Source organism: Mus caroli, chromosome 9 (assembly GCF_900094665.2).
Source record: "Mus caroli chromosome 9, CAROLI_EIJ_v1.1, whole genome shotgun sequence".
In the NCBI taxonomy this organism is placed as follows: Eukaryota; Metazoa; Chordata; class Mammalia; order Rodentia; family Muridae; genus Mus; species Mus caroli.
In genome coordinates, this window is record NC_034578.1 from 41,986,362 (window position 1) to 42,010,677 (window position 24,316).

Here is a 24,316-nt window from a genome sequence, read left to right on the forward strand (position 1 = left end):
TAGGTTCTGGAGTTGGGGGTGACTACTATTTTTTTGGTAAATGTTTGTATTGTGAAACTGCTTTCTAAATATTTATGTCTATACTAATAGACGAGGGATGCTGTCAGCTATGGTCAGAGAGGCTTCTTTTTGCAGTGTGCAACAGTTAATGCAGAGATCCTTAAGTGGTCAAAATACTGGAAATAAGTGATTTTTTTGAGTGTTAAGCCCTAGATAGGATGTCTGTATCCAGGCCATCAAGGCTCATGGGACATTGCTGGAGGGGGCAGGAAGAGCTGAAGGGAGCAGAGCAGTGTTGTAAACTGTCCTCTGGACTTGACAGCAGCTGTGGGTACCTGCAGGAGATCGGGTTAATGGACATTCCAGCAGCACTGGGTGATGAGTCCAGGAGGTCCCACTCCTAGCTGAGGAGCTATTGAGAGACTGTGGTGATTGATGGGCCACTCATTCCTCCAGGGGATGACTGGACACCAAGTGTGAACAGCACTAGTTGGGCTCAGTGAGTTATTTAAAAAAAAAAAAAAGATTCAGGCTGAGAGACAGTTCAGTGGTTAAGAACACTTGCTGTTCTTACAGAGGACCTGGATTCAATTCACATTACACACATGGCAGCTCCCACCCATATGTAATTCTAGCACTAGGAGATTCGTTTGGCCTCTGTGAGCACCAGGCATGCATTGACACACCTACACACACACACACACACACACACACACACACACACACACACACATAAAAACAAAGCACCCATACACACAAAATTTAAAAAATTAAAACAATTAAAAATTAAGATTAAAAAAAGAGGACATGAAGGAGACAGGGTATTGCTTTGTAGCCCAGGCTACCTTAGATCTTTCTGTATCAGCCCCTGCAGTGCTGGGATTAAACCCACTACAGTAGCTTGAATTTCTGACATCTGATTTTTTTTTTCTCAAGTAGGGATACATTTTTAAATGATTCCCCAAGCCATCCAAACATGACATGATTGTTATTCATTCATTCTGTTTGCTTCTGGTGAACCATGGAAAAGAGTCACTAGATCTCTCTTTGTGCTCTTTGGGAGCCACAGAAAATATCTGTTGATGCTAAACAAAGCTTACGCTGGAGGCAGCATCCTTCTCTGGACAGAGCAGAGTCTTAGGCTATCCACAACTGAGGTAGTCATAGAGGAAGAACCTTCATGTGTGGCTTATTGAGTTAAATTCTTTCTTGGGCTAAGGAGCCCATTTCTACTTCCTTAAACAGTGTGTGTGTTGGAGAATGGCCTTCTTCTGCATGGCCTTCAGGATACAGAGTCAGGTGGATGGACGGTGATTTCACATCCATTGTTCTGGGTTTGAAACTAATTGGAGTAGAAGCTTAAGAATGGGTGGGGCAGCTTGGTCCTCTGAGGGCATAGTGCGGAAGCTTTGATATGTCCAACTTTGATTTGTTTCTTTTGGTTCCCATTCTGGTCTCGGCAGCTAGAACTGAGGAGGAAGGGCAAACCCGCACCTCTCTCCTGTCCCTAGCTCCCCGAAACCTTCCTTTTATATTTCGAAATTGAGGTAGATCCAGAGCTATCAAATACTAATACTTCAGGAGACTACAGGGAAAACCTGCTTGCTTGCTATCCCATGGCCTGAGAGAGAGAGAGAGAGAGAGAGAGAGAGAGAGAGAGAGAGAGAGAGAATGAATCTAATAATATGCAGGTAGACAGTATAAGGAAAAGGCTTTGAAGTTAAGTGGCTCTTTCAAGCCCTGGCCCAACCTCTTATTTCTTCATACCAAAAAGATTATGTGTATGCTTTGGGGCCTATTTTTCCCATATAAATGCTCTTGGCTTAGAAAGGATTGTAAAAATCATGAAGTAAAAATACCATAAGTTTAAACTTCATCAAACACATTAACCCGTACTACATCACAGCTTATCCACACCACACTATAGAGGTTTGGCAGCTCCCTAGTTGGTTGTGATCTCGCAGCTGATTGTGGTGTCTTGCTGTTGCTTTGCACTGAGAGAGAGGATGTTATTTCTTGTTAGTAGCCTGGGAAAAGATCAAACTTGGGAACTCATAGCACAGCTTCTAGTGAATGCATATGGCTTTCACATTAGCACCAAGTAGAAAAATTTTGTATGTCAAACCATGTTAAATTGAGGCTTACTTATGTAGAAGTGGATATTTGTGGGGCTTGTTTTATTTTTATTTTTAAAAAATCATGAGTCTGTAGTGGTCAGAGGACAGTTTGCAGCCATTGGTTCCCATGGGTCCTTGGGTGTCCTGCTTTGCTTCCTGTTGCTATGATAAACACTGTGACCAAAAACAGCTTGGGGGAAGAAAGGGTTTATTTGGCTTATATTCCCAAGTCACAGTCCGTCATACAGGGAAATCAGTGCAGGAACCTCGAAGCAGGAACTGAAATCGAGACCATGGAGGAGCTCTGCTTACTGGCTTGCTCTGCTTGCTTTTCTGTACAACCCAGGACTACCTGCCCTGGGGTGGCACTACCCACAGGGGGCTGGGGCCTCCCATATCAATCATTAATCTAGAAAATGTCCCACAGATGGGTCCACAAGCCAATCTGATGGTGGTAATTCCTCAATGGAGTCATCTTTTCCTAGGTGACTCCAGTTGTATCAAGTTGACAGAAAGGTAACCGGGAGACTCAGGTTGTCAGGCTTAGCAACAAATAACTTTACCCAGCGAGTCATCTCTCTAGTCCAGGAATCCCCTCCCCCACCCCCTCAGTGACTAAATGAAGTAGCTTAGGCAATTGTGCCTGGGTTGAGCCTTCTAACCCTTTCACATTTGTTTGCCCAATTTGATTCATTGCTTCATTTTTTTTTTTTTTTTTTACCATTTAATAACTGGTTCTGTGGCTTTTTAGTCTTTTTTTTTTTTTAATAAATAACCCTTTGTGTGTGTGGGTGTATGTATTTGTGCACACTTGTATGGATGTTTTGCTTGCATACCACATATGTGTAGTACCCATGGAAGTCAGAAGAGAGCATTGGATCCCGTGGAACTGGAGTACAATTGTGATCTGCCGTGTGGGTGCAGGGAATCGAACCCAGGTCCTTTGGTAAAACAACCAGTGTTCTTATCTTCCGAGCCATCTCTCCAGCCCCCTGCTCTTCAGTCTGAATAGCAAAATCAAGTGATATAAATGATAGTGTCATCTGGTGATTCTGCCCCAGTCCCTTGTTAATTTTGATTTCTGTGAGTACAAAGTCATTCAACCAGACACCTAAATTCCTCTTTCCATCTAAAGAAAGAACCTGTAAGGAAGCCACTATAAGGGGAATTGGGGGAATAGAGAGGAGACAGTCCTGAAAGACACGAGGCTGCTGGAGACCATGTAAACTGGATTTCTTTATCCTACAACAAGCAGTTTTTCTGTTTGAATTTTTAGTAGCTTTGGTCCCTAAAACACCAGGGCTTCCATACTTATTGGTTTCCAGAAGCATCCAAGAGAAAGCAGTCCCAAGGGTTGAGGATGTAGGGCTGCCCATGAATAATGGAGACTCTAGTGATTCTAGAAACTAGTCTTGGAACTGAAGGCAGTTGCTGGGCTTCCTTTAAAGGCTCTAGCCTTCTGCTCCTTTGTTCCTCCTCAATGGATCCTGACCTCCCCAAGGCTAGTCAATAAGAACATGCATCTACATGGGCTGTTATCTTTTCCACAATGCTAGTGATGTGTGTTGTTGTTGTTGTGCTGACATTGACACCTAGTTTCTTAGAGCCAAAGAGCCTTAGATTCCACGTACCTTGCTTTCTAACCCAGAACAGTAGCCTTCTTCCTAGTATCGAGAACCCATTTCTCAGGACTGCTGAGCTGGTCAGCTGCTTTGCAGATGTGGTTGGAGCTGTCAGGCAATCCGTGACCACTTCTGTAAGACCAGAGTCACAGTACTTTTCTTCTTCAAACAGAGAAATAAAATTAAGGGAACTTAATGTTTTCCCGCAAAGCCATAATGCTCAGAATAATGGTTATGTAACCTGTTCCTAAATAGGAACAGAAGGTTCTGGAACTTTCAAAGACCAGTCAGAATGAGTGTTTGTGGTCCTGGGTTCTGGCCCTCTCTTGCCTTTTCATCTGTGCTGAAACGTCATCTCTCTCTCTCTCTCTCTCTCTCTCTCTCTCAATCTCTCTCTCATCAAACAAGCAAACAGGGATGCATGTGCTGTGTTCGTCTGCCCTTCTGCTTCCAAGCCTTTCTCCTTCTACATTCCTGCCTGCTGTATTTGCTGCCATCTCTGCTGCCCAAATCCATATTCCTTTCAGGCTCTGCTTGAGTCTCATCTGGTTCTCGAATCTTCCAAGATGTCTTTACACTAATCAGATTCTTTTTTTTTTTTTTTTTCTCGAGACAGGGTTTCTCTTTATAGCTCTGGCTGTCCTGGAGCTCACTTTGTAGACCAGGCTGGCCTCGAACTCAGAAATCCGCCTGCCTCTGCCTCCCGAGTGCTGGGGCTAATCAGATTCTTATCTTGCCCTCTCTGTCATGTGATGTGTCATCTTCTCTCAGAGATCTGAAGCTCTTAGACATCATGGTTAGGTCTTTTCCTATGAACCTTTTGTCTCTAATACTATATGGATCAAGTCTGACAGAATGCCTAGGAAATAGAGGAGCCTGCACAGGAACCTAGCTGGTTAGTCACTCTGGTGAAATCTCGACCATTTCCCCAAATATATTCATAGATATCCACTAAATCTCATCTTCTCAGGGATCTGCAGAAGCCCAAGGCATACTCAAAGCGCTACAGTCTAACTGTGTAGGGACCCATTTCCTGAACCTCTCTTTTGCCCTATCCCTTGTCAAGCCAGTCCGTAGTAGGTGAGAGGGTTATTTTGGACCCAGCACAACTGGAGGTCAGTTGTGTGGATACATACTAGCCATATTCCTGTTAGCCCAGAGACTGCAACAATATTAGTGACAATGTTGCTATTGTACCCAACACCCCTACCCCCAGACCAGTCTGCACTCCTGCTCAACTTTGGCTTTGCACCTTTATCTTCCTGTCTAGAATTGTGATTTGCTTTCTCAAAGGCAGGTGTATCTTATTTATTTCTGGGTCTCCAGTTTCAGCCAGCCTCTAGCACATAGGGCTGTTACATAGATTCTATAGTCCCACAGGATCCTTGCTTATTTTCCATGGTTTTAGTTAGGGATGGTCAGCTGTGGTCTGAAGGCAAAAGTTGTTTACTTCCATGCAATACATTTTAAGCTGAGTTGCAAGATGAAATCACGTGCCTTTCTGATTCTTCCCAGGCTAGGCATGCACCAAGACTCATCTTACTAGCCATCCCCTCATTTGTCACTTACCAGCTCTGTTGTCAGACTTTTCTGTCTAGGAACAGAAGTGCTTGGTGCTATCCACCGTCTCGGGGATCCCCTGGGACTCCTAGACTGCATCTTCTGTGGAGAATGGAGGATTAGAGTACCTGAGTGGGCTGAACGAGTGAATGTGCTCAGAGTCACAAAAGCACAGAAGGAAGAGGCAATTAAGAGGTCAGGAGTAGATGGCTTTGGAAAGCTCTGCCGCTGAGCCATGTCTCCATCTTTAGAGTAGATTTGTGAGTCTATGAGCTTACAGAGTATCCAGGAGAAGAAGGGTATTTCTAAGGAACTGCCAAGGCAGAGATGTATGTGCTGTGCTGGGTCCGAAATAACCCTCTCACCTACTATGGACTGGCTTGACAAGGGCTAGGGCAAAAGAGAGGTTCAGGAAATGGATCCCTACCTTGTACCCCACAAGTTGCCATGCACTCTAAAGATCCACTGCGGATGCTGTTGACCGGAAGCTTGTGTGACTCTATAGGTCCGCCGAGGATGGCAGAGAATGGACGCTTGGTCCTGTGTGTCATTCTCTTTCTGCCAAGCCCCCAAACATGGCTTCTCATTGCTGCTTGCAAACTCATCAAGCTGAAAACTTTAACACACTGAAGAGTCTCCTAGAGGGGTCTTGTAAAACATTCTGCTTTTGACTTCTTGAACTTGGCATGAGGGGCACGACTCTATGTTCCTAACCAGTTCCCAAGTGGCATCATAGAGACCAGCCAGGGATCATGCTTTGAAAACCTAGTTTCTCAGTGAAAGCCTGTAGCCTGAACTATGCACTTGTAGGCAAAGGGAAATTGCCTTCGTTTGGATTATTTCTAAGTTTACTTCTCCCAGCAGGGTAGGTAATTGAATTGCTGTCCAATAAAATCTTCAGTGATAAATGACACCTGGCAGAAATGCCAAAACCACAGGGCTTCACTTCCCCCCCCAAAAAGCCCATCTTTGATTATAGTGTCATCTGTCTGCAAAATACCTCTGAGTTTCTGCTTCCTGGACTCCTATTGGCTCCTAGGGGAGGCTTGTCCCCTTGTAACAGATGACTACTGGGGCCCCAGTGGGCTATGGGAGGGTCTGACAAAGCCCCTATCTCCTGGTCCCTGATCTGATCTGGCTACTACTGTTTGTTCCTTGATCCTGGAAGTCTGAGCTGGCCCAAGGCTCTTTGAAGTCTGAATACTTCAGTGACTCTTAGCCAAATTCTAGGGAGAAGCAGAAGAATGTAGGATTGTTTCTTGCTTCCCATGACAATTAAATAGAAGCTTCCAGACATAGCATGAGGTCAAGTGAGACAGCAAAGCAAGTTTCCTTTAGTTTCTGGGCCTCACAAGGCACCATAGGCGGCATCAAGAAAAAAGGAGGAGGCCGGCCACGTCAAACTAAAAATCTCTGCGAGCGGTCTAGGCTGAAAAGTGTCTGCGGGCCAGGGGCCACCTGGTTGGTGGTGTTGCAGACTTGGCTGGAAAAGCCTGAGCAGAGCGGGAGGTCCGAGTAGTGCTTGCTGGTCTAGACCCTGGACACACACTTATAAAGAGGCCTCGGGGACCTAGGGTGGTAGGGATGGGCACCGGGAGAGACTCTCCTGAAATTCGGACTCCTACACCGTGGCTCTGTGCAGGGGCCATGGGAGCCCTACGGTGGAGTGACAGAGGCACTGGGGACAGGGTCAGTGCAACATCAGGACCTGTCACCTCTGACTTCTCACAGCCCTGCCTTGAAGCTCCAGTTGGCTTTGGGTCTTGTGCCCCGGGAACAGCTTTCAGAGACCAAGCTGGACTTCCAAATACATTCAGAGATCAAGCTGGACTTCCAAATACATTCATTCATCCGTCAGCAGCATCCCCGGGTGGTCAATTACCTCCCGGTTAGTGAATTTCAGGTCTCAACCAGGTGCTGTGCAGAATTCTCGCTCTTCCCTGTGCGGAGGCTCCGTCACAGCCATGTGGAATAAGGGGAGCCGGGTTGGGGGGAGGTCAGCCTCTTCCAAAGAGCTGGGTTTGAATCCTGGCTCTGATCTATCACCTGTACATTGGACCTAACATTAGGATCAAATTGTGATTCCTCACTGTGGACAGATAAATGTGCACAGCTAAATAAATGATTGCTGTTTAAGGACCTGTGATACACTTGGCTCTGTTCTCCTTTTTGCTTAGGGCCTCTTCTCTCCTAACTCTACTTGTGACAACCTGTATTTTCCCCTCCTTTGAAATAACAAGTTTCAAACGTACACCAAAGCCAAGGGAAGTGTGCCCCAGGCACCACCAATCATCTGGAACCATCAGCTACGTTACCCACGGGTGTTAAAAACACAGACACTATCTTTATGATGCCCCGCAGCATTAGACGTTATTTGCTGATATAATCAACGTCCAGTTTACATTCGCAACCTGCTCCCCTTGTCTCAAAACCTGTTCCTTTCCTTGTTGATTTGTTTGAATCGGGGTCCCTCAGAGGTCCATGTTCTATTCTCTTGTAAAAGTCTCTTAGGCATTTGTGCATCGGCCTTCTCTGACAAGTTCTGTATTCCGTGGAAATGCTAGAGCAATGAGGAAGTCATTACTTCCCAAGAGCCTCCTGCCCACTTCGCTGAACCCAAACAACAAAAGGCAACTCTTTCCTGGGTGTTTACATCTATGTACGTATGTACGTATGTATGTATGTATGTATGTATGTATGTATGTATGATCTATCTACTATCTATTCTCCTCTATTCTCCTGCCCCTCCCCGTGTGTGTGTGTGTGTGTGTGTGTGTGTGTGTGTGTGTGTGTGTGTGTGTTGGGGACAGAGAGACAGAGAGAGAGAGAGACAGAGACAGAGAGAGAGAGACAGAGAGACAGAGACAGAGCATGTAGCATGTGAGTATACAGGTGCCACTAATGTGTTGAGGTTAGACCATAACTTGCAGGATCAGTTCTCTCCTTCTGCTGGGTGACCAGGTGTGTTCCAGGGGCTCAAACTCAGGTCATTGTGCTTGGCAGTGGCCACGAGCACTTTCCCCACTGAATCAACTCACAGACCTTTGGGGCATATTCAAATGATAAAAAGGACTTCCTTACAGCCCTTTGATATAAACAGATGGCTCTAACAGTATTTCTCTTTTTCCTTTTTTCTTTCTCTCCCTCCTTCCCTCCCTCTCTCCTTCTCTCCCCTCCTCCCTCCCCTCTCTTGCAAGGGTCTTGCTTTGGAGCCTAGGCTAGCTTTGGACTGCTATGAGTTCAAGGCAGTCCTGTCTCTGTTTCCCTAGTGCTAGGATTGCAGGCACGTGCCACCTCACCTAGAATTCTCTAACAATTTTCAAAGTCCAAAAATCATTTCAAATGCAGTAGGAAGGCAAAATTTGATTGAGCTCTGAGTTTAGAGGCTAAATTTTCTGGCAACTTAATTTCTTCCAGGAATATCTTTTTTATGCCCTCCCACCTGCTTTCTGAAATCCACCAACCACAATATTTACTCCATCCCCTTTTTTTTTCTTCCTTTCCCTTACACACCACCCCCCTCTCTTTTTAGCAGCCACATACAAGTCGGCCATATTAGAGAGATGGAAATAAAGCTTCCTCAATGTTGCATATGTCTTTGAAGTACATCCGTGCATTTTCTTTTTTAGCATTTAACCATTCCTACCTTGTGGTCCTTGGTCCCTCAATCACCCTTTCCCACAGCCCACCCGCCTAACGTCACAGTCTCTGAAAATGCACAGGGATGCCTGGCTACCTCGCCCTGCCTTCAGTCTCACGGGGCTCAGTCTGTTTTTCTCTTTGGGTAAGTTAGAACCACATCTGCATGCTCCTAAGGGTCAGAAGTGCAGCTGCAGCGGAAAGAGGAGGGGGCGGGGGAGGGGGCAAGAGGGAAGGAGTGTGAGCCGCTTCCCTCTGTGTCCTTGGGAAGGGGCGCGCTGGGGATCTGGGACAGCTGGGACTGCTGGATGCTGGGCTTCTCCTTCCCAGAAATGTTGACTAGAGGGTGAGTGTTGCTCGGGGATGAAAATGACCAGATTTATCAAGAGGTGGTTCGTCCTGTAGATTTCCCTGAAGTGGACCCATGTGGGGGTGGGGCAGATCTAGGCTGCTCTGCGGTCTCTTCGGGGATTTTTCTCTTCACCATCACCACCACCATCATCATCATCATCATGTTTTCATTTTCAGCTACTTCCCAAGAGAGCTCATAGGAGTTGCTGGCTTATTTAAAAGTCTCTTTTGTGAGCCCCCGTTCCCTGGGATCTGGTGGATTTAAAGGAGATCGTGTTCTCGAGAGTTGGGGGCAGAGAGTTGAGTCTATCCCACCAATTTGTTGGGATGCGTGTGGGAGGAGGTGGGTATCAGGCTTGAGGACCGGCTCTGGGTTGGCAGGAGAGGCACCAGAGTAGCTGCTGCTGAGGCAGGCACCCCTGGTGTGAACCAGATGGAATGGATGAGGTCAGGTGCCCAGGATCCTGGGAAAAGGAGCAAACTGTAAGTGGAACCTAAGGAGAGTTCCTTTAAAACCAGTCTCAGTGGTCCAGCCCAACCTTGCAGACCACCCTGTCATAAGGTCCCAAAGCCAATTTCATAGCTGAACACCTAGAGACCTCATACTAGGTAGGTATGTTAGGAGGCTATTTGTAGGCCTGTTTCCCGACCCCACCCCACCCACAACCCATAAGGTCTCACTTTGTAGTCTTGGCTGATCTCGAACTTTCAGTGATTCTCCTGTCTCTTTCTCTTCCTGGGTGATAGGATTACAGACAAGTGCCACCATGCTGGGCTCTAAACCTGCCTTGTGGACAGTTTTACTCTCGCTCTTAAAATTCTCTCTGTAGTGCCTGAGGGTCAAGTTTAAGGATCTTGGGTGAGATTAGGTCCCACTATAAGCTCTCTCAATCTGTCTGTCTCTCTGTTGTCTCTCTTTCTGTCTCTATGCTGGTCTCTGTCCCTCTGTCCCACCTTCTGTGTCCTTTCTCACTGTGCTGGGTGGTATATCCCCCTCCCTCCCTCTCATGCTGGGTATAGGGCCCACAGGGATAACAGAGACATGAAGCAATCCTGATATCCTGCAAGATAAAGATCTAACGTCTTGCGTCTTTCGGAACTGGACCTAAGTTTAAAGCTAGCTTTGTGTTTTACTCTATAACCATGGGCGAGACCCTACCTACCCCGAGCGCCACTTCAGCATCACTGCTCCCATGGGAGACTGGAGACTGTCTCTTGCTTGGTGAGCTTGTGACCTAACACACAGCAGGGGCCAACATGCTTCCCGTGAGAATGCTTCCCGTGAACCCTGGCACGGCATATTTGGCTAAGCCCTCACGCACAGCAGTTACTTGTGGTAGATACTGTGAATCTATTCATGTTCTAGGGTGGAAACAGAGGCACCGTGAGGTTAAGTAACTCCTCCAATCAGGTCATGTGACTAGCATGAGAGATCTGAGATTTGAACTCAGAACTGAGATTTGTATCTGGCTTAGCACATTCTTTTAATATTGGGTTCTACTGCCCCCAATGTTCAGGAAGTGGTATTACTCTGCTGGTATTAATTAGTGAAGAGTCTCAAGTGCAGGCTAAAAGGGGGAGTAGGAGGTGGGTCTGAATTAAAAAAAAAGCCAGAGGTGGAGAACAGATCTCCTCTCAGGCACTGGCCACAGCCTCGTGTCAGATGGAGGCTGCCTATGGCAACCATATTTAAGTGAACAAGGCCAGGGCTCTGGCAAGAGGACCAGCCGGCCTGGCTTTGAGGGAGATGGTGCCTTGGATGCAGACGCCTGTGCATCAGGGCTGCAAGGAGGCAATGGGAAGAAGTGCATGTTTCAGCAGGTCTGTGAGAGTGGAGACCTGGAGCTTCCGGAAGCTGTAAGGAGGCACGCCTCTGGCAGTCCATTCCCTCGGCAACGGAACTTGGATGCTTGCAGTAGCAGTGGTCACTGGGATGCAGGGATACCACAGATTAGGAGGGAGAGTATATCAGAGGCAGGTTACATGCGGATAACTGTAAAGATGGCAAACAGCTATTCTCACGACAAGCTCCAGGGTGTTTCTCAAGACCGTGCATTCTTCAGCCACTGCCCTGGTCATCAAGGTCTGGGTTGTATTTGAGGGGGGCTTAGAGAGTAGAGTGTGGGCTTCCGTTCAACCCTACACATTTGCTGCTAAGGGCAGGACCTAGATTTGGAGGAGAATGCCTCCTCCCTGCCTACCCATACCCCTGGCAACAAACTTGTATTGAGCACTCAGTATGTGTTATTTGCCGTTCTGGACTCAGGGATAGCAACACGAATAAGGAGCTCACCAGAGCCTCTGGAGAGACGCAGGTACATAAGCAACAGCGCCTCAGCATTGTGTGTGCTATAAGAACGTTGGGCATGCTAATGCTGGAGGTCACCTTTTGCTAACAGCTGGGCGCCAGGCTGAGCTTCCCACATAGAGCACGTCACTTCATTGCCCCATTGACCTTAGAGAGGTTAATGTCCCCTGTATTACAGATGAGGACATTGCAGCACCGGAACCCTAATGTGCTTGCCCAAGGTCATATCAAGATCTCTAGAGTCCCAGGCTTGAACACCCTACCACTTGGCCCCTGAGTCACTGGAAATAATAGGAGCCTGGGTGGGAGAGGACCAGACACTAGGGAAGATGTCACCCAAGCTGTGTCCTATGAGTGGGGTTTGGGGTTTATGTGGAAGACCTCCAGGGAGGACGGCGAGCAAACCTTCCAACCTAAAGCAAAAGCCTGAACAAGGCCAGGTGGAGGGGAGGGAAGAGGAGACTGGGAGCTTCAGTGTCCCTAGAGTCCCACACAAGGGGTGGGGTCTGGCAGGAGATGAGGCTGTGATGTATAGCTGTGCCCCAGATGGGAAAGGCCACCCAGGAGGTGCACCCAGGTGCCAGAACTCTGCCCTAGAAGCAGCAGGAAGCCACTGGCATCTCGGAGGTAGGGAATGGGAGTACAGCTTGGTTCTGGCTGCCTGGGGAGGAGATCTGGGCAAGAGAAACTGAGTGGAGAGGTGGGGCTAGACATCACATGTCCCTTGGAGGCAGGAGGTGTTAGAGGACAATTCTCCCCAACCTCCTCTAACCCCTCCCTCCCTTTTAAAAAAATCTTTTTTTTTCCCCCTTAAGAATAAGACAAGTGTATAGATTGCTTTAGGCCTGGAAGGAGGAGAAAAGGGAATTTACTTCCAAGTCTTCTGAAGAGAGTGTTTGGCAGATAATCCATGTTTCAGGGTCTCTGCATGATTGACCTGGGAGAACATTGGATGGCCAGGGCCTAAAGGACCCAGCTGTGTCAAATGCTGGGTTGATGCACCCCACTATCGCCTTCCTGTAAGTTGGGAGTCAGGAAACGTAGACCTCAGACCTGGTACCAGATAGGACTTTGGTGGAACCCAAGGCGGACCACTGTCTGCTGGGGATCCTGCTGGAGTCAGGGACTGGAGCCACTATGTACATCTTAGGACACCTTGAACGGACAGTAACCAGCCCCCCAACCCAACCCATCCCCAGCTCTGTGTCCTCACCTCAGCCCTGTCTGGAGCCAGGCGGCATGGATTCATGTTCTAGTTTCTCCTCACTTTCTTCCCTGCTGCTGGAACTGGTTCATTGACATCTGTGGCCACTAGAGGGCACACGAATCCCATCTCGCTCCTCTTGCAGAGCACATGCAGGGGGAACCCGCATTGCACCTTTCTCTGTCCCCTGCCATTAGCCTGAAAATGCCTCTGGCTCCCCTGCAACTCTGCCACCTGACGTAGCTGAATCCTAGATGAGATGGGGCAGGAGGGAGATGTGATCTGATATTCAAACTGGGGAGGAACAAGGAGGAGAAGGGTGGACTTTACCGAGCCAACTAGTTTCACAGAGCACTTGTGTGGGGAGGGGTGGCCCTGGGAAGGTGGAAGCCCTTTCCGGGGAAGGGGCTGGAGAGGTCGGAATGCCCAGCATAGAAGGTAAACTGAGGACAAGCCTCCATCAGTTCTTTCCCTCAGATTCCTCAGTCTCTGCAGTGTGGGGGTGGTGTTAATATTTTCTGCACACCTCCCCCTCGTCTGGCACCGGGCCAGGTACTTTTAGACTCGATATGAAAGTGCAAGAGCTGAGAGCCAGGCTTTGTTCCTCTTGGGAGGAGCCCCATCAGCTTCCCAGCTGGCGTTCCCCCTGTGAGCAGCTCTGTGCTCAACCAGAGTCATTGGTGAGCAGGTGTGGCCTCTAGACCCGCCCCCAGCCAGGGCTTTGGTGGGGATTCCAAGGCCAGCAGTCCAGAGACCCTCCTGATCTTAGGTTGCGAGCTCTGCAGGCCCTTCGAAAGGGTGGGTGTGCAGTGCAGAAGGGTGCTCCGGCAGGTTTAGCTTCTCTGCTTGCAGGCTGTTGTACCTCTGCTTCTGAAGGGAGGGCCAGTTGGTTTGTGGGAAAACCCAGGATCCTTGCAGCCTGGCTCCTTAGCTAGATCTGGGGTAAATCCAGTCCTGAAGTACCCTCAGTCCTAGAGACCGCCCCACCTCACCTCTTAGCTCTTTCTGTCCCCAAAGCAGAACGTTAGGAGAATGCAGTTAATAGCAGCTGTCATTTGCTGAGCTCTCAGCATTTACTTTAGTCACTATAAGCACCCAGTGACAGTGTCATGAACTAGGTTTGCTGGAGGAAGAGGCTGAGGCAAGGGGGTGGGGGTGGGAGTTTGGGGGGTGGGAGTGGAGAAGTCTGCTTACATTTCTCATAGTTGACTGGGGCTACAGCTGGGACGGAACATAAGTGGAATTGGGGGGCATGTGTCTGCCCACATCAGTAGCTATAATCTTCACTCAGCTGGCACCCCATTGACTGCACCCCATCCTTAAACTCCCCCTAAATCATCCCAGATCCCATGTTCTGCCCCTTGGCCTGGTCATTGCCCAGCTCTAATCTCAGGTCTTCCCATATCCTGCCTTGTTCTTTCTCAGATGTATGAAGGTCAAATCCAGCCTTAGAAATGTGGCCCTTGATGTTCCATGATGGCTCACTCCTTCTCAAGTTCAATGCTGTCTGGATGTCATTCTCCAGAGCCTTGTTTCCTGGCCACCCTTAAACTCCCCTCTGCCATATTTTATCCTTATATCCAATGTCATATAACGTTCCAGACGGCCATGTTCCTATTTTCATTCTTGTCCCTTTATGCCCCCTCACCAGAATACAAGCCCCACCACACAGTGGTTATGCCTCATACTAGTGACAAGTCCTAGGATCTAGGACTAAACACAACCTGTCACACAGTAGGTAATTTACGTGTATTTAGTGTCATGAATGAATGAGGGCTAGAGATGTGGTTCTGTTGGTAGAGTGCCTGCCTCTACCAACTTGAGGGCTTACATTTGATTCTGAGCAGTGAATAAACTGGGTGGGGGTGGGGCTCCCTTGTAATCCCAGCACTCTGGAAGTGGAAGTAGGCAGGTCAGAAGTTCAAGGTCATTCTTAGCAATCTAGCTAGTTCCAAGATAGCCTGGGCTACCAGAGGAGGGCAGCCAGATACATCCCTCCTCACCACACTCCAAGACTAAATGTTGTAAAAACCAAACCGAACCAACCAGACAAACAAACAAAAAAGCCTCGCCCCATATCACAAAACAATGTAAACGGAATGGCACTGTCGCTGCTGGGGGTTTTGATGTGAGCCATTGCTCTAGCCCTGAGCCACGCCCCTGCCCTGCTAATACTAAGCTGAATTTTAAGAAAGAAGTTTTAACAGCCTTGGCAGATGATCAATTGTGGAATTATGGTCTGGGCTAGTCTGAGGCAGTCCTGCAGGTATCTATGGAGTACTTTCATGGCTTTGCAGTGCGTGTCTCTGTAACGGCTGGGCCCTGGGCTGCTCACCTGTGCTCCCTCAGCTCTGCTCTACAGAGTATCGTGGGGGCACTTTTCTCAGTTGCAGCACCAGGCCCTGACCTACGTCTGGTGCCTCATCCAGTACTTCCGAGGGATTTCTGTTCCCCCCCTGCCACCTGCCAACCTGAACCAACTCTGCGCCATAGCGTTTCTAGGTCAGCATTTCCCAAAGGGGAGAGCATCCATGTAGGCCGATCAGCAAGTCCTCAGAATGAACCTCTTCTTATGGGACACCTCTTCTTTCCCATCTGCCCTCTTTCTCATCTGTGTGAGCCTGGGGATAGTCAGTGGCTCGTGCTGGGCCAAGGGAGAGCGAGGCCTTCCCAGGCTCGCCCAGGTTTAGCTCCCTGCCCCATGGGGACAACGACGCTTCCCCTAGATGGGCTTAAATAATAACCTGAAGCAAAAATAATCTGGAGTGGATGGAGAATGAGAAATGGAGGCAAGCCCAGTGAAGCCTCTGGCAGGGAAATGGCTTCAGGGTGGGTAGAGGCAAGTGAAGGGTCTGCCCACAATGAACTTAGAACAAGTGGAGTCCATTTGGCTGTCCATGGCCTGGTAGACAATTTGATGGATCTGTTCTACACCTGTTCTGTTCCTCTTCTCCTCCTAAGGACCACATCTGGTGTCCCTCATGTGCTTCACCTCCCTAACAGCTGTAAAGAGCCCAGCCTATTGCCCCTTAACTCCTGTCTCTCTCCATCTGTTCCCCATTGGCTACAGAAGGGTTGCAACCCTCCACCTGTCACCAAGCATTCTTATCAGGTTGTGGTTCTATCTGCAGTGCCCCCGGGGCGGAGCATGGAAGTCACAGCGCCCACCACTCTTAGTGTCCTCAATGGGTCCGATACCCGCCTGCCCTGTACCTTCAACTCCTGCTACACCGTGAACCACAAGCAGTTCTCTCTTAACTGGACTTACCAGGAGTGTAACAATTGCACAGAGGAGATGGTAAGTCCTGGTGGAGGAGGGAGTGGAGGGAAGCAAAAGCCCCAAAGCACGAAGCCCACCATCCCCATCGCATCCCCACCCCCACCGCCACCCCCATCCCTAGTCCTGCACTGGAACAGGGCCCCAAGAGGACTCTGTGTGGGCCGTCTGATACAGAGGTTATGATGTCGCCACAGCGGGATGGCCCTTCCAGGTCTAATGCCCTTCCAGGTCTAATGCCCTTCCTTCCCATGTTAAGAAAGAAGATGCACAGGAAGAGGGTGTGTCCCCACAAGCCTCATAGCCCCTTGCGCATGCTCACACAGCGCTCATACTATTCGCCCCTCCCCTCCCAGTTCCTCCAGTTCCGAATGAAGATCATTAACCTGAAGCTGGAGCGGTTTGGAGACCGCGTGGAGTTCTCAGGGAACCCCAGTAAGTACGACGTGTCAGTGACTCTAAAGAACGTGCAGCTAGAAGACGAAGGCATTTACAACTGCTACATCACCAACCCTCCGGACCGCCACCGCGGCCACGGCAAGATCTACCTGCAGGTCCTTCTAGAAGGTAAGAGTGACTGGGTTTCGGTGAGACACTCACTGTTCTCCACAGCTTAGCTCAGGGCACTTCAAGGAGCCTGTGACTCCCATCTCATCTTCAGGTGCTTGCCCTGGTGGAAGACATCCACGCCTTCCTTCTAAAGGGAACAAGTCAGTCACGATTAAAACCTTAATTATGCCCATTGTATGGATGAGGAAACTGAGCTTCAAGAGCATACATTTCTTAAGATAACATAATTCCTAACTTCTATAATTAGATTGAGTCTGATCTTACTGTCCACGATGTTAAACACTCCATTCTGCGGATAGAGGGGCCTTTTGAAGGGGGCAATGGTCTAGTTTGCTTTGACTTTCACTAATGCCCTGTCCATGGAGAGGAATCAAATAATATCCCCTCCTATTATGGGGAGCAGGGGAGAGAGAAAATTTCCTTTCCAGCTCTATGATTCTGCTTCCTTTCCCTTAGTACCCCCAGAGCGGGACTCCACGGTGGCGGTCATCGTGGGTGCCTCAGTGGGGGGTTTCCTGGCTGTGGTCATCTTGGTGCTGATGGTGGTCAAATGTGTGAGGAGGAAAAAAGAGCAGAAGCTGAGCACGGATGACCTGAAGACTGAAGAGGAAGGCAAGATGGATGGTGAGGGCAACGCGGAAGATGGCACCAAGTAACTGGAAGCCTGCCCTGAAGCCCCTCCCCGTGCCCTATCTCCTCTCACTCTCTGCCCTGTACAGTGTGACCCCGCCTGCTCTCTCTTGGTGTGCTTCTCTTGAAAAGGACCCCAGGATCAATCTGGGGCCTCACTTCCCATGCCCCCACCCCTATACCAAGGGTGATCGCCCTCCCTTTCATCTGAAAACTGCCTTGGTATCTGAGATTCGGGAGTCCCAGGGAGAAGAGAGAAGGGCTCTAGCCTGTCAGTCTTTGAGGAAGAAAGACTTGTGTGGTCCCAAAGACAGGATGAGGGAGGGAGGGCAGTGGGAGAAGAGGTTGGCTGACCATCTTGTCTAGGACTTGGTCTGATGGCGGTTTAAACTGTGGGAGTAGCAGAGTGTGTGCTGGCGGGGTTCTGTGCTGACCAGAGGCACCATGGGAATGACTTGTGAAGATGGCTAGGGAACAGCCGTCAGCTGGAGATGAAGGTGGGGTCCTACCATTTGTGAAAGCACTATTTAAAGGGATGACTGTGCATTTCTAGGGTACTCAAGGAAAGATAGGGCTGAGGCATTTCTGGATGCGAGCCTTGGCCCAGAGAATTCAGTTCTGGCCTCGTTTCTATCACTAGCCACTCCCAGAGAGGCTCTGGTTACTGTAGGCTGCTGCTCCGTGGGGGATGCTGGCGAGAGGTAGGATCCTATCCTACCCTAGGGCTGCCCCTTAAGAGACCTGTGAGGGACTGCCTGGTGCAGGCTTCACTGCATACACATGGCTGCCTTCTCAAACAAGATGATCACCTTGGCCTCTGCAGCAGCCATCAAGCCTCAGAACTGGGGTGTGTTTTGGGGGGGCAGAGCTGTGTATAGGGGCAACTTCCTGTGTGGCTTTAGTTTGGGGATTTTCGAATTGCCCTTGGCAGGGTTTCTCTGCCTGGCTTTTGGCAAGATGGAAGAGAAAGCTGGAACGCTTGAAATATGAGAGCATATGCTGAAGGAGCCTCTGAACCCTGCCCCGCCCCCACCCCACCCCCACCTCCACCCCCACCCCGGAACTCAACTCCCTTTGTACGGGAGAAAGTCACTCCTGTGGGAAGCCTACATTCACTGCCGTTTTACTATCATTATAAGGGACTTAAGTCCAGAAACATTTTACTATCATTATAAGAAACTTGTTATAAGTCCAGAGATAGGAGAAAGGCAGGGTAGAAATGGCTAATTGGAGAGTATTCCGTTGGGACATGCTCAGAGAACTGGCACAGAGCCTCCTGCAGAGAGGGAGACTGAAGTTCCAAGTGACCAACAAAAGCTGAAAGCATTGCCCATGTTCTGGCTCCTTGGTCCTCAGTTAGAATAAATAGAGCTTCCTGGTGGGAGAACCTCAAGCCTTGGATGTGTTTTGTCCACAGTAGTGGTGGGGTTCATCTAGTCCCGCTCCCCTTCCAGGAACTCAGCCCCCACAAGCTCAGGGAGTTAGCTGTTCAGGGTAGGGAAAGAATGTGGTAGGAGACAGGACTAAGACAGTCTCAGGGACCAATACTTGCCTCTGCTTATCAGATAGCGCCACTCGAAGAGACAATGGTGGCCGATGGAAAGTTCAGCTTAATTCACTTCAACCACCATTTACTGAGTTTATGCTGTATGCCAGGCACCGTGCTGGGTGTCAGGGGTGCCTACAAAGCCATAACAGAGTCAGGGACTGCCAAATCGGTACTATAGGACCAAGATTATTATTACTATTTATTATTATTATTATTATTATTATTATTATTATTTTGGTGCATCTACTTCCACCTCCATAGCCACTGCTTCCACAAGAGAGTCAGAAGGATGAGACTCTTGAATTTGGGGTTTCAGAAAGTGAGGGTGCAAGGGAAGGGGGAAGGTACTGCTGGGAAGGGTGCAGGGGTTGGGTAGGTTGGGCACGGAGTAAGGAATGATGGATAACCAGCCAGAGAACTCCTGGGTAAGGGGAATCTAACCCTTCTGGAAGTTCTCATCTCTTTGGCTCAGTACCTAACTGCCAAACAACACACTGCCAATGGGAGTGGGAGAGACCACCGGGGTGCTTGGAGCAGGTGGATACTGCCCATCCTTCAAGCAAGCCAACCAGGAGTAGAGAGATGAGTTGTGGGCTCCCCAAGCCGGCTGAAACCAAGGGTGGTGGTGTATATGTAGTTCTGCAGCTTTGAGTGGCCAGTTATCATCACCTAGCATGCGCCCTCTTCTTTCACAGTGCACAGACAAGGGACTTGGCTTTTGCGGTCGGTCTTCTAACATCTTTTGGGGGTGGCTGGGTGGGTAGTGTTTGCTTGTGAGATTCCCCTACAGGGTTGTACTAATAAGCTGTCTCTTTTTTTGTTTGGTTGGGTTTTTTGGTGTTTTGTTTTTCTTTCTTTCTTTCTTTTTTTTTTTTTTTTTTTTTTTTTTTTTTTTTTTTTTTTTTTTTTTTTTTTTGAGACATGGTTTCTCTGTGTCACCCTGGCTGTCCTGGCACTCACTTTGTAGACCAGGTTGGCCTTGAACTCAGAAATCCACCTGCCTCTGCCTCTGCCTCCCAAGTGCTGGGATTAAAGGCGTGCTCCACCACCGCCCAGCTAAGCTGTCCCTTAAAGAAGTAAAGTTTCTTGGGGTCTTTTTCTTTTCTGCCCTGACGGAATGAGGTCCAGGGAAAGCAATGCCTGCCTCTGGACCTCATGGACTGGGTCAAGAGCCATTTCTGCCCCAGGTAGTTGTCCTCATGTGCACTTTCTTTTGGAGCCACTTAGACCCTCCTCCGGGGTCTCTGGGCTTGTGCTTGGGAACAAAACTTGGCTTCTGTGAGATGGGGTGAGAAACTGTGAGATGTTCCTACAGGAGCCATTGCTCAAGCTTGCTTCTTAGCTTATGCCAGCAAACTGCTCTCTTGCTGCAGTGTAGGCTCTGAGCGCTGCTCCTGGCTGAATGCTTCCACTACAGTGTCCTCTGTCTCTCCTGCCTCTCCTGCTCTCCCAGAAGCCCCTCCTCACATCCCCTCTGCCTCTGCCTGCTAATTAAGGGCCACTGCAAAGAAAGGCTGGCTGGCCAACCTGCGGGATTCAGCTCATGAGAACAAAGCACAATATTTCAGGACTGAAAGTGCCTTGCGGTGCCTTGGAACTGGCTTTGGAAATAGCTGTCTGCCCCTCCAGCTGTGGGCGGACTCATCAGCTAGTCCCACTTTATCAAATGGGAGAAGCTGATTGGGTCCTCGTTTCCCCGTGAGTCTCCTTGGGAAAGTTAGAGTGCTACATACCTACAAGATCAGGCTAAGCAGGTAGATAGGTGGAAATACCAACCAGGTCCAAAGAAGTTAATCCCAGGCCATAGGAATGGCTTGGTGCAGTTGGAAGGGGTGACAAATTAAGAGAACTTTTTTCCTACATATGTCTTAAGAATAGACAGCCTTGCTGTGCCTCCTGCTGATGTCTTCCTTTATTGAAGCTTGCTGATGCGATTGTACATAGCCTTTCTATATAGGTAGAGATATATTATATATACATATAAAACATCTCACTATGCCCACCCCAAAAGTTACACTGTGGGGTGGAGGGTGAAATCACTTCTCAGTGTTTCCAGGTACCAAAGGTTCATTATGGAATGTTCTTTATGCTTTTTAGGGGAGAACCCAGCTGCATACATAGCAACTGCTTATGCAGGCCTAGGGACTACTTCCTGTCTGTTGGTTGGGAGGGGAGAGAAGCTTAAACAAATTGCCTTCTGTGACCCGGCTGCGGGAGCAGGCTGGATTTCTATAGCAGTTTGTCAGATTGCTTGGATCTATTGGCTGCAATAAACACACTGTCTCCCCGGAACATCTCTCTAGTGTGGTTTTCTTCCCCGGGGTGCAGACTGGGGTAGGTGAAGGCTTTGCTGATGGGAAGCTCCGATACTCCTCTATGGTGCTATGCATACCACTGGGTGTGAAGACCCCAAAGACTTGTTTTGCAAGGAAGAATGAAGTCTACCTGCCCCGAGCCCCCTGGAGGACTCTGCCCTCCATGGTAAGCACTGTGAGACAGGTGGCTGAGCACCCACTTCCAGAAAGACTTGGGGTTACCTCTGGGATGAAGATGAGCCTCTAGCACCCAAGGCTGACGGCTCTGAGGATAAGGCATGAGCCATCCTTCCTGCTCCTGGGTTCTTACCAGTGTCTGACTAGGCAGGCAGCTCTCATGCCTGGATTCTGGAAAGAGGATGACAGCTGGTCAGAGTGCCCCTGTACAGCTTCAGTGGGGAGGGTGGCTGGTGAGAGGTCAGGCTGCCCCTGTCTCATCTGCCTTTGCACCACTGAATCCTATTTACCTAGTGCTGAATGAGCCTTAAGACATTCAACAATCAGGGAGGTGGCTCAGTGGCTAAATTCCTTTGCCACAAAGTCCGACAACTTGGTCCCTGGGATTCATGATAGGAGAAAATCAACTCCTACATATAAACATACACACACACATGCACACACACACGCACATGCACACACACACACACACACACACACTTAATGTTTAAACAATGTTCAAGACCAAGGCCAACCTTCTATTTGGGGTCTCCACTGTCTAGGGGCTTAAACTTTCTGAATGTCCAGGAAAATTTATAAGTAGTAAGTTATTTTTCATATTTCTGTCTGTCCTCTGGTGACCTGAAGACCCACCTTGGTGGTTCGTGGTCAGGAATATTCCAGGAAGAACTCAGGATTAGTAACCCTGATGCTCGTGATGACCACAGATGCTACCTAAGGGAGACAGTAAGGAAGCAGCAGTGTTAACCAAAGATGGTCGGCATGAACAGAGCCAGAAGACCTTCATTTAGAAGGGTGCCTATTCCCTGGAGCTCCTGAGTCCTGAGGGCAGGAGGTCAGAGATGGTGTCTTTGTTCTTAAGGGAAGAACTGAGCCACGAGCCTGAGTAGAAGCACCAGGGAGCCTGCCTGGTGCCTTCAGGGTGGACACGGGCTCCTGATGCCCAGGCATGTCACCAATAGTCTCCTCCCTCCTGTCCCCAGCTAAGGACACTTGGAAGGTTCAGATTTTGCCTTGCTTCTAGGAGCAGGGAGGGGATTCAGGTACTTATTCTAACTTGATGTCTTTGGGGTTGGATGGGAGAGTTTTGATTGTAGCTCAAGTTGCCATGGGGGCAAAGACTTCCCTCGCCCTACTTCCTGCTCTGATTGGTCAGATCACTGGCTTCCTGAGTTCCTCAGCCAGGCTGAGAGGACCAAACCAAGCTGTTCCTTCACTATCCTGATAGCCACGTGTGGGACAGGAATCTGGACCGCAGGAACACAGCAGGCACGCGGATATTTACAACCACAGCCAGATCTCTTCATTGTCACAAAGGGGAAACAGAGGACCAGAATTGGCTTATGGCTGAATGTAGAATCAAGAATAGAGAGGGTCTTGTAGTGGGCAAAAATAACTGCCTTTCTTCCCTTCCTGCGACCCCCATCTAGTGCTGGGCCTAGAACACCTCAGCACAGCAGTCCTTGGCAGTCCAACTCCTGCCTCGCCCCTTTCTCTGACCTGTGTTCATACAGAAGAGGTTCATGCCCCCTTAAAGGTCAGTTTTCAAGGCAGACGTTCAGAGGATGGAAGTCATGGGGTCGGCTGACGGCAGGGTCAGAGCCCTGGTCTGTCTTCCCCAAGGCTGACCCAATGCCCAATGGCAAGGACCACTCTTCTTTACTTCTGCCTCTGCATCCATGCTCACTAGCCCGGCTTGCCTTTTACGGGCTTGTATGCCCACTCTATGTAGGTTATGGCTCTCCCACCCATCTTGCAGGGGAAGGATGGCCACCACACACTTAGGTGAGAGGGACCCAGGGCAGGGCCTGGTGGGTGCACACTGGGCACCTGGCTGTATGACAGATGGACAAGTTCCCATTGTGCCTCTTGGCCTTCGTCACTGTCACCTTAGGACTCAGAAAGGTCCTTGATGCTGGGACCATTACAGAAACTCTTTCAGAGAGCCCTGGTGGCTTGCTCTCCTCCTCACAGTCTCACCCTGAATCACCCCAGGTTTAAGTTATTTCTCATAGCCAAGGTGCCAGCCACCTCTCAAGAGAGGCTCCCGCCAGAGGGCGAGAGTTCCAGGGGCCCAGAAGCAAGGTGTCCAGCTAGGACTCATATCTTGAATTGTAACATGGCATACAGAGGAGTCAGCCAAGGGCCTCATTCTCCCATAGGACAGAAAAGACCCCAGATTAAGATGGGGGAGGAGGCTGCACTTGGAGGAGGGAGAATAGAGAACCTGAGAAGTGGGGACTGGGTAACCTGGCGATGTAGATTTCCTTCCTTGGGCAATAATGACCTTGGAAGTCCAGGAGGTGTTATGGGGAAGGGAACCAAACAGAGCCTGGACACTGTCCTTGGCTACTTGGTGTTCTGTGGAAGGGTTTTGCTGGGCCTTATATATAGTCCCAGCAAAGTCCCATTTATCTCAACCCCAGAAGCAGGTCTTCCTCAGCATTTATCCCAGTAGACTGAGAGGTTCCCCACCCCCTCTCTACATGGACACAAGGGCAGAGGAAGATGGTATGCTTAGCCAGGAAGGGAAGTGTGTATCCCAGCTGTTGGCAAACCTAGCGGGGAAGGCTGTGGTCACACAGATCAGACTGGTCTCAAACACTAGGACTGGCTGGCAGAGGCAGCTATTGATCCAGTGGAGGTCAGCTGTGCAGACGGTGAGTTTCCCGAGGTAATGGGATCTCCATTCCCGAAGGTATTCAAGCATAGCTTTGGAGGTGTTGTTAAGAAGATTCAAGTATCGGATCATACCTTTAGATAGCCTCACAGCCCTTGCAGCCCTCGCTTTAGGACTTACATGATAGAAGCAGGATTAACCCCTTGCTTGCTTGGAGATAAATAACAATAATCCCTTCATCTGTCTATTCAGCCATGATCTTCCCCAGGCCTTCTCCATACCCGTGTACCCCATGTTTTACACTTATTTATTTAGTGTGTGTGTGTGTCTGTGTGTGTGTGTGTGTGTGTGTGTGTGTGTGTGTGTGTGTAGGTCAG

General features: G+C 49.2%; 1 protein-coding gene and 1 long non-coding RNA gene across 3 annotated transcripts in view; one reads left to right on the forward strand and one right to left on the reverse strand.

The window, feature by feature from the left end:
- Window positions 1-995: 995 nt before the first annotated feature.
- The window catches only part of LOC110301970, a 27,516-nt gene continuing 4,195 nt past the window's right edge, over window positions 996-24,316 (reverse strand). The window contains exons 2-3 of the long non-coding RNA XR_002378754.1: window positions 16,679-16,775; window positions 996-1,621 (exon numbers count right to left, since the gene is read on the reverse strand). This is a non-coding gene — a long non-coding RNA (uncharacterized LOC110301970). The remainder of the gene's footprint in view (window positions 1,622-16,678; window positions 16,776-24,316) is intronic.
- Scn2b (sodium voltage-gated channel beta subunit 2) lies at window positions 8,838-21,121 on the forward strand. 2 transcript variants are annotated; one of them, XM_021172702.2, is made up of 4 exons: window positions 8,838-9,083; window positions 15,933-16,099; window positions 16,435-16,645; window positions 17,105-21,121. In XM_021172702.2, the coding sequence occupies exons 1-4, from the start codon at window positions 9,014-9,016 to the stop codon at window positions 17,302-17,304; spliced, it is 648 nt and encodes a 215-aa protein (XP_021028361.1). In that variant the 5' UTR covers window positions 8,838-9,013; the 3' UTR covers window positions 17,305-21,121. The 2 variants fall into 2 exon arrangements, with proteins under 2 accessions (XP_021028361.1, XP_029337899.1); XM_029482039.1 differs by lacking the exon at window positions 8,838-9,083 and adding an exon at window positions 9,226-9,284 and having other exon boundaries at window positions 17,105-19,699.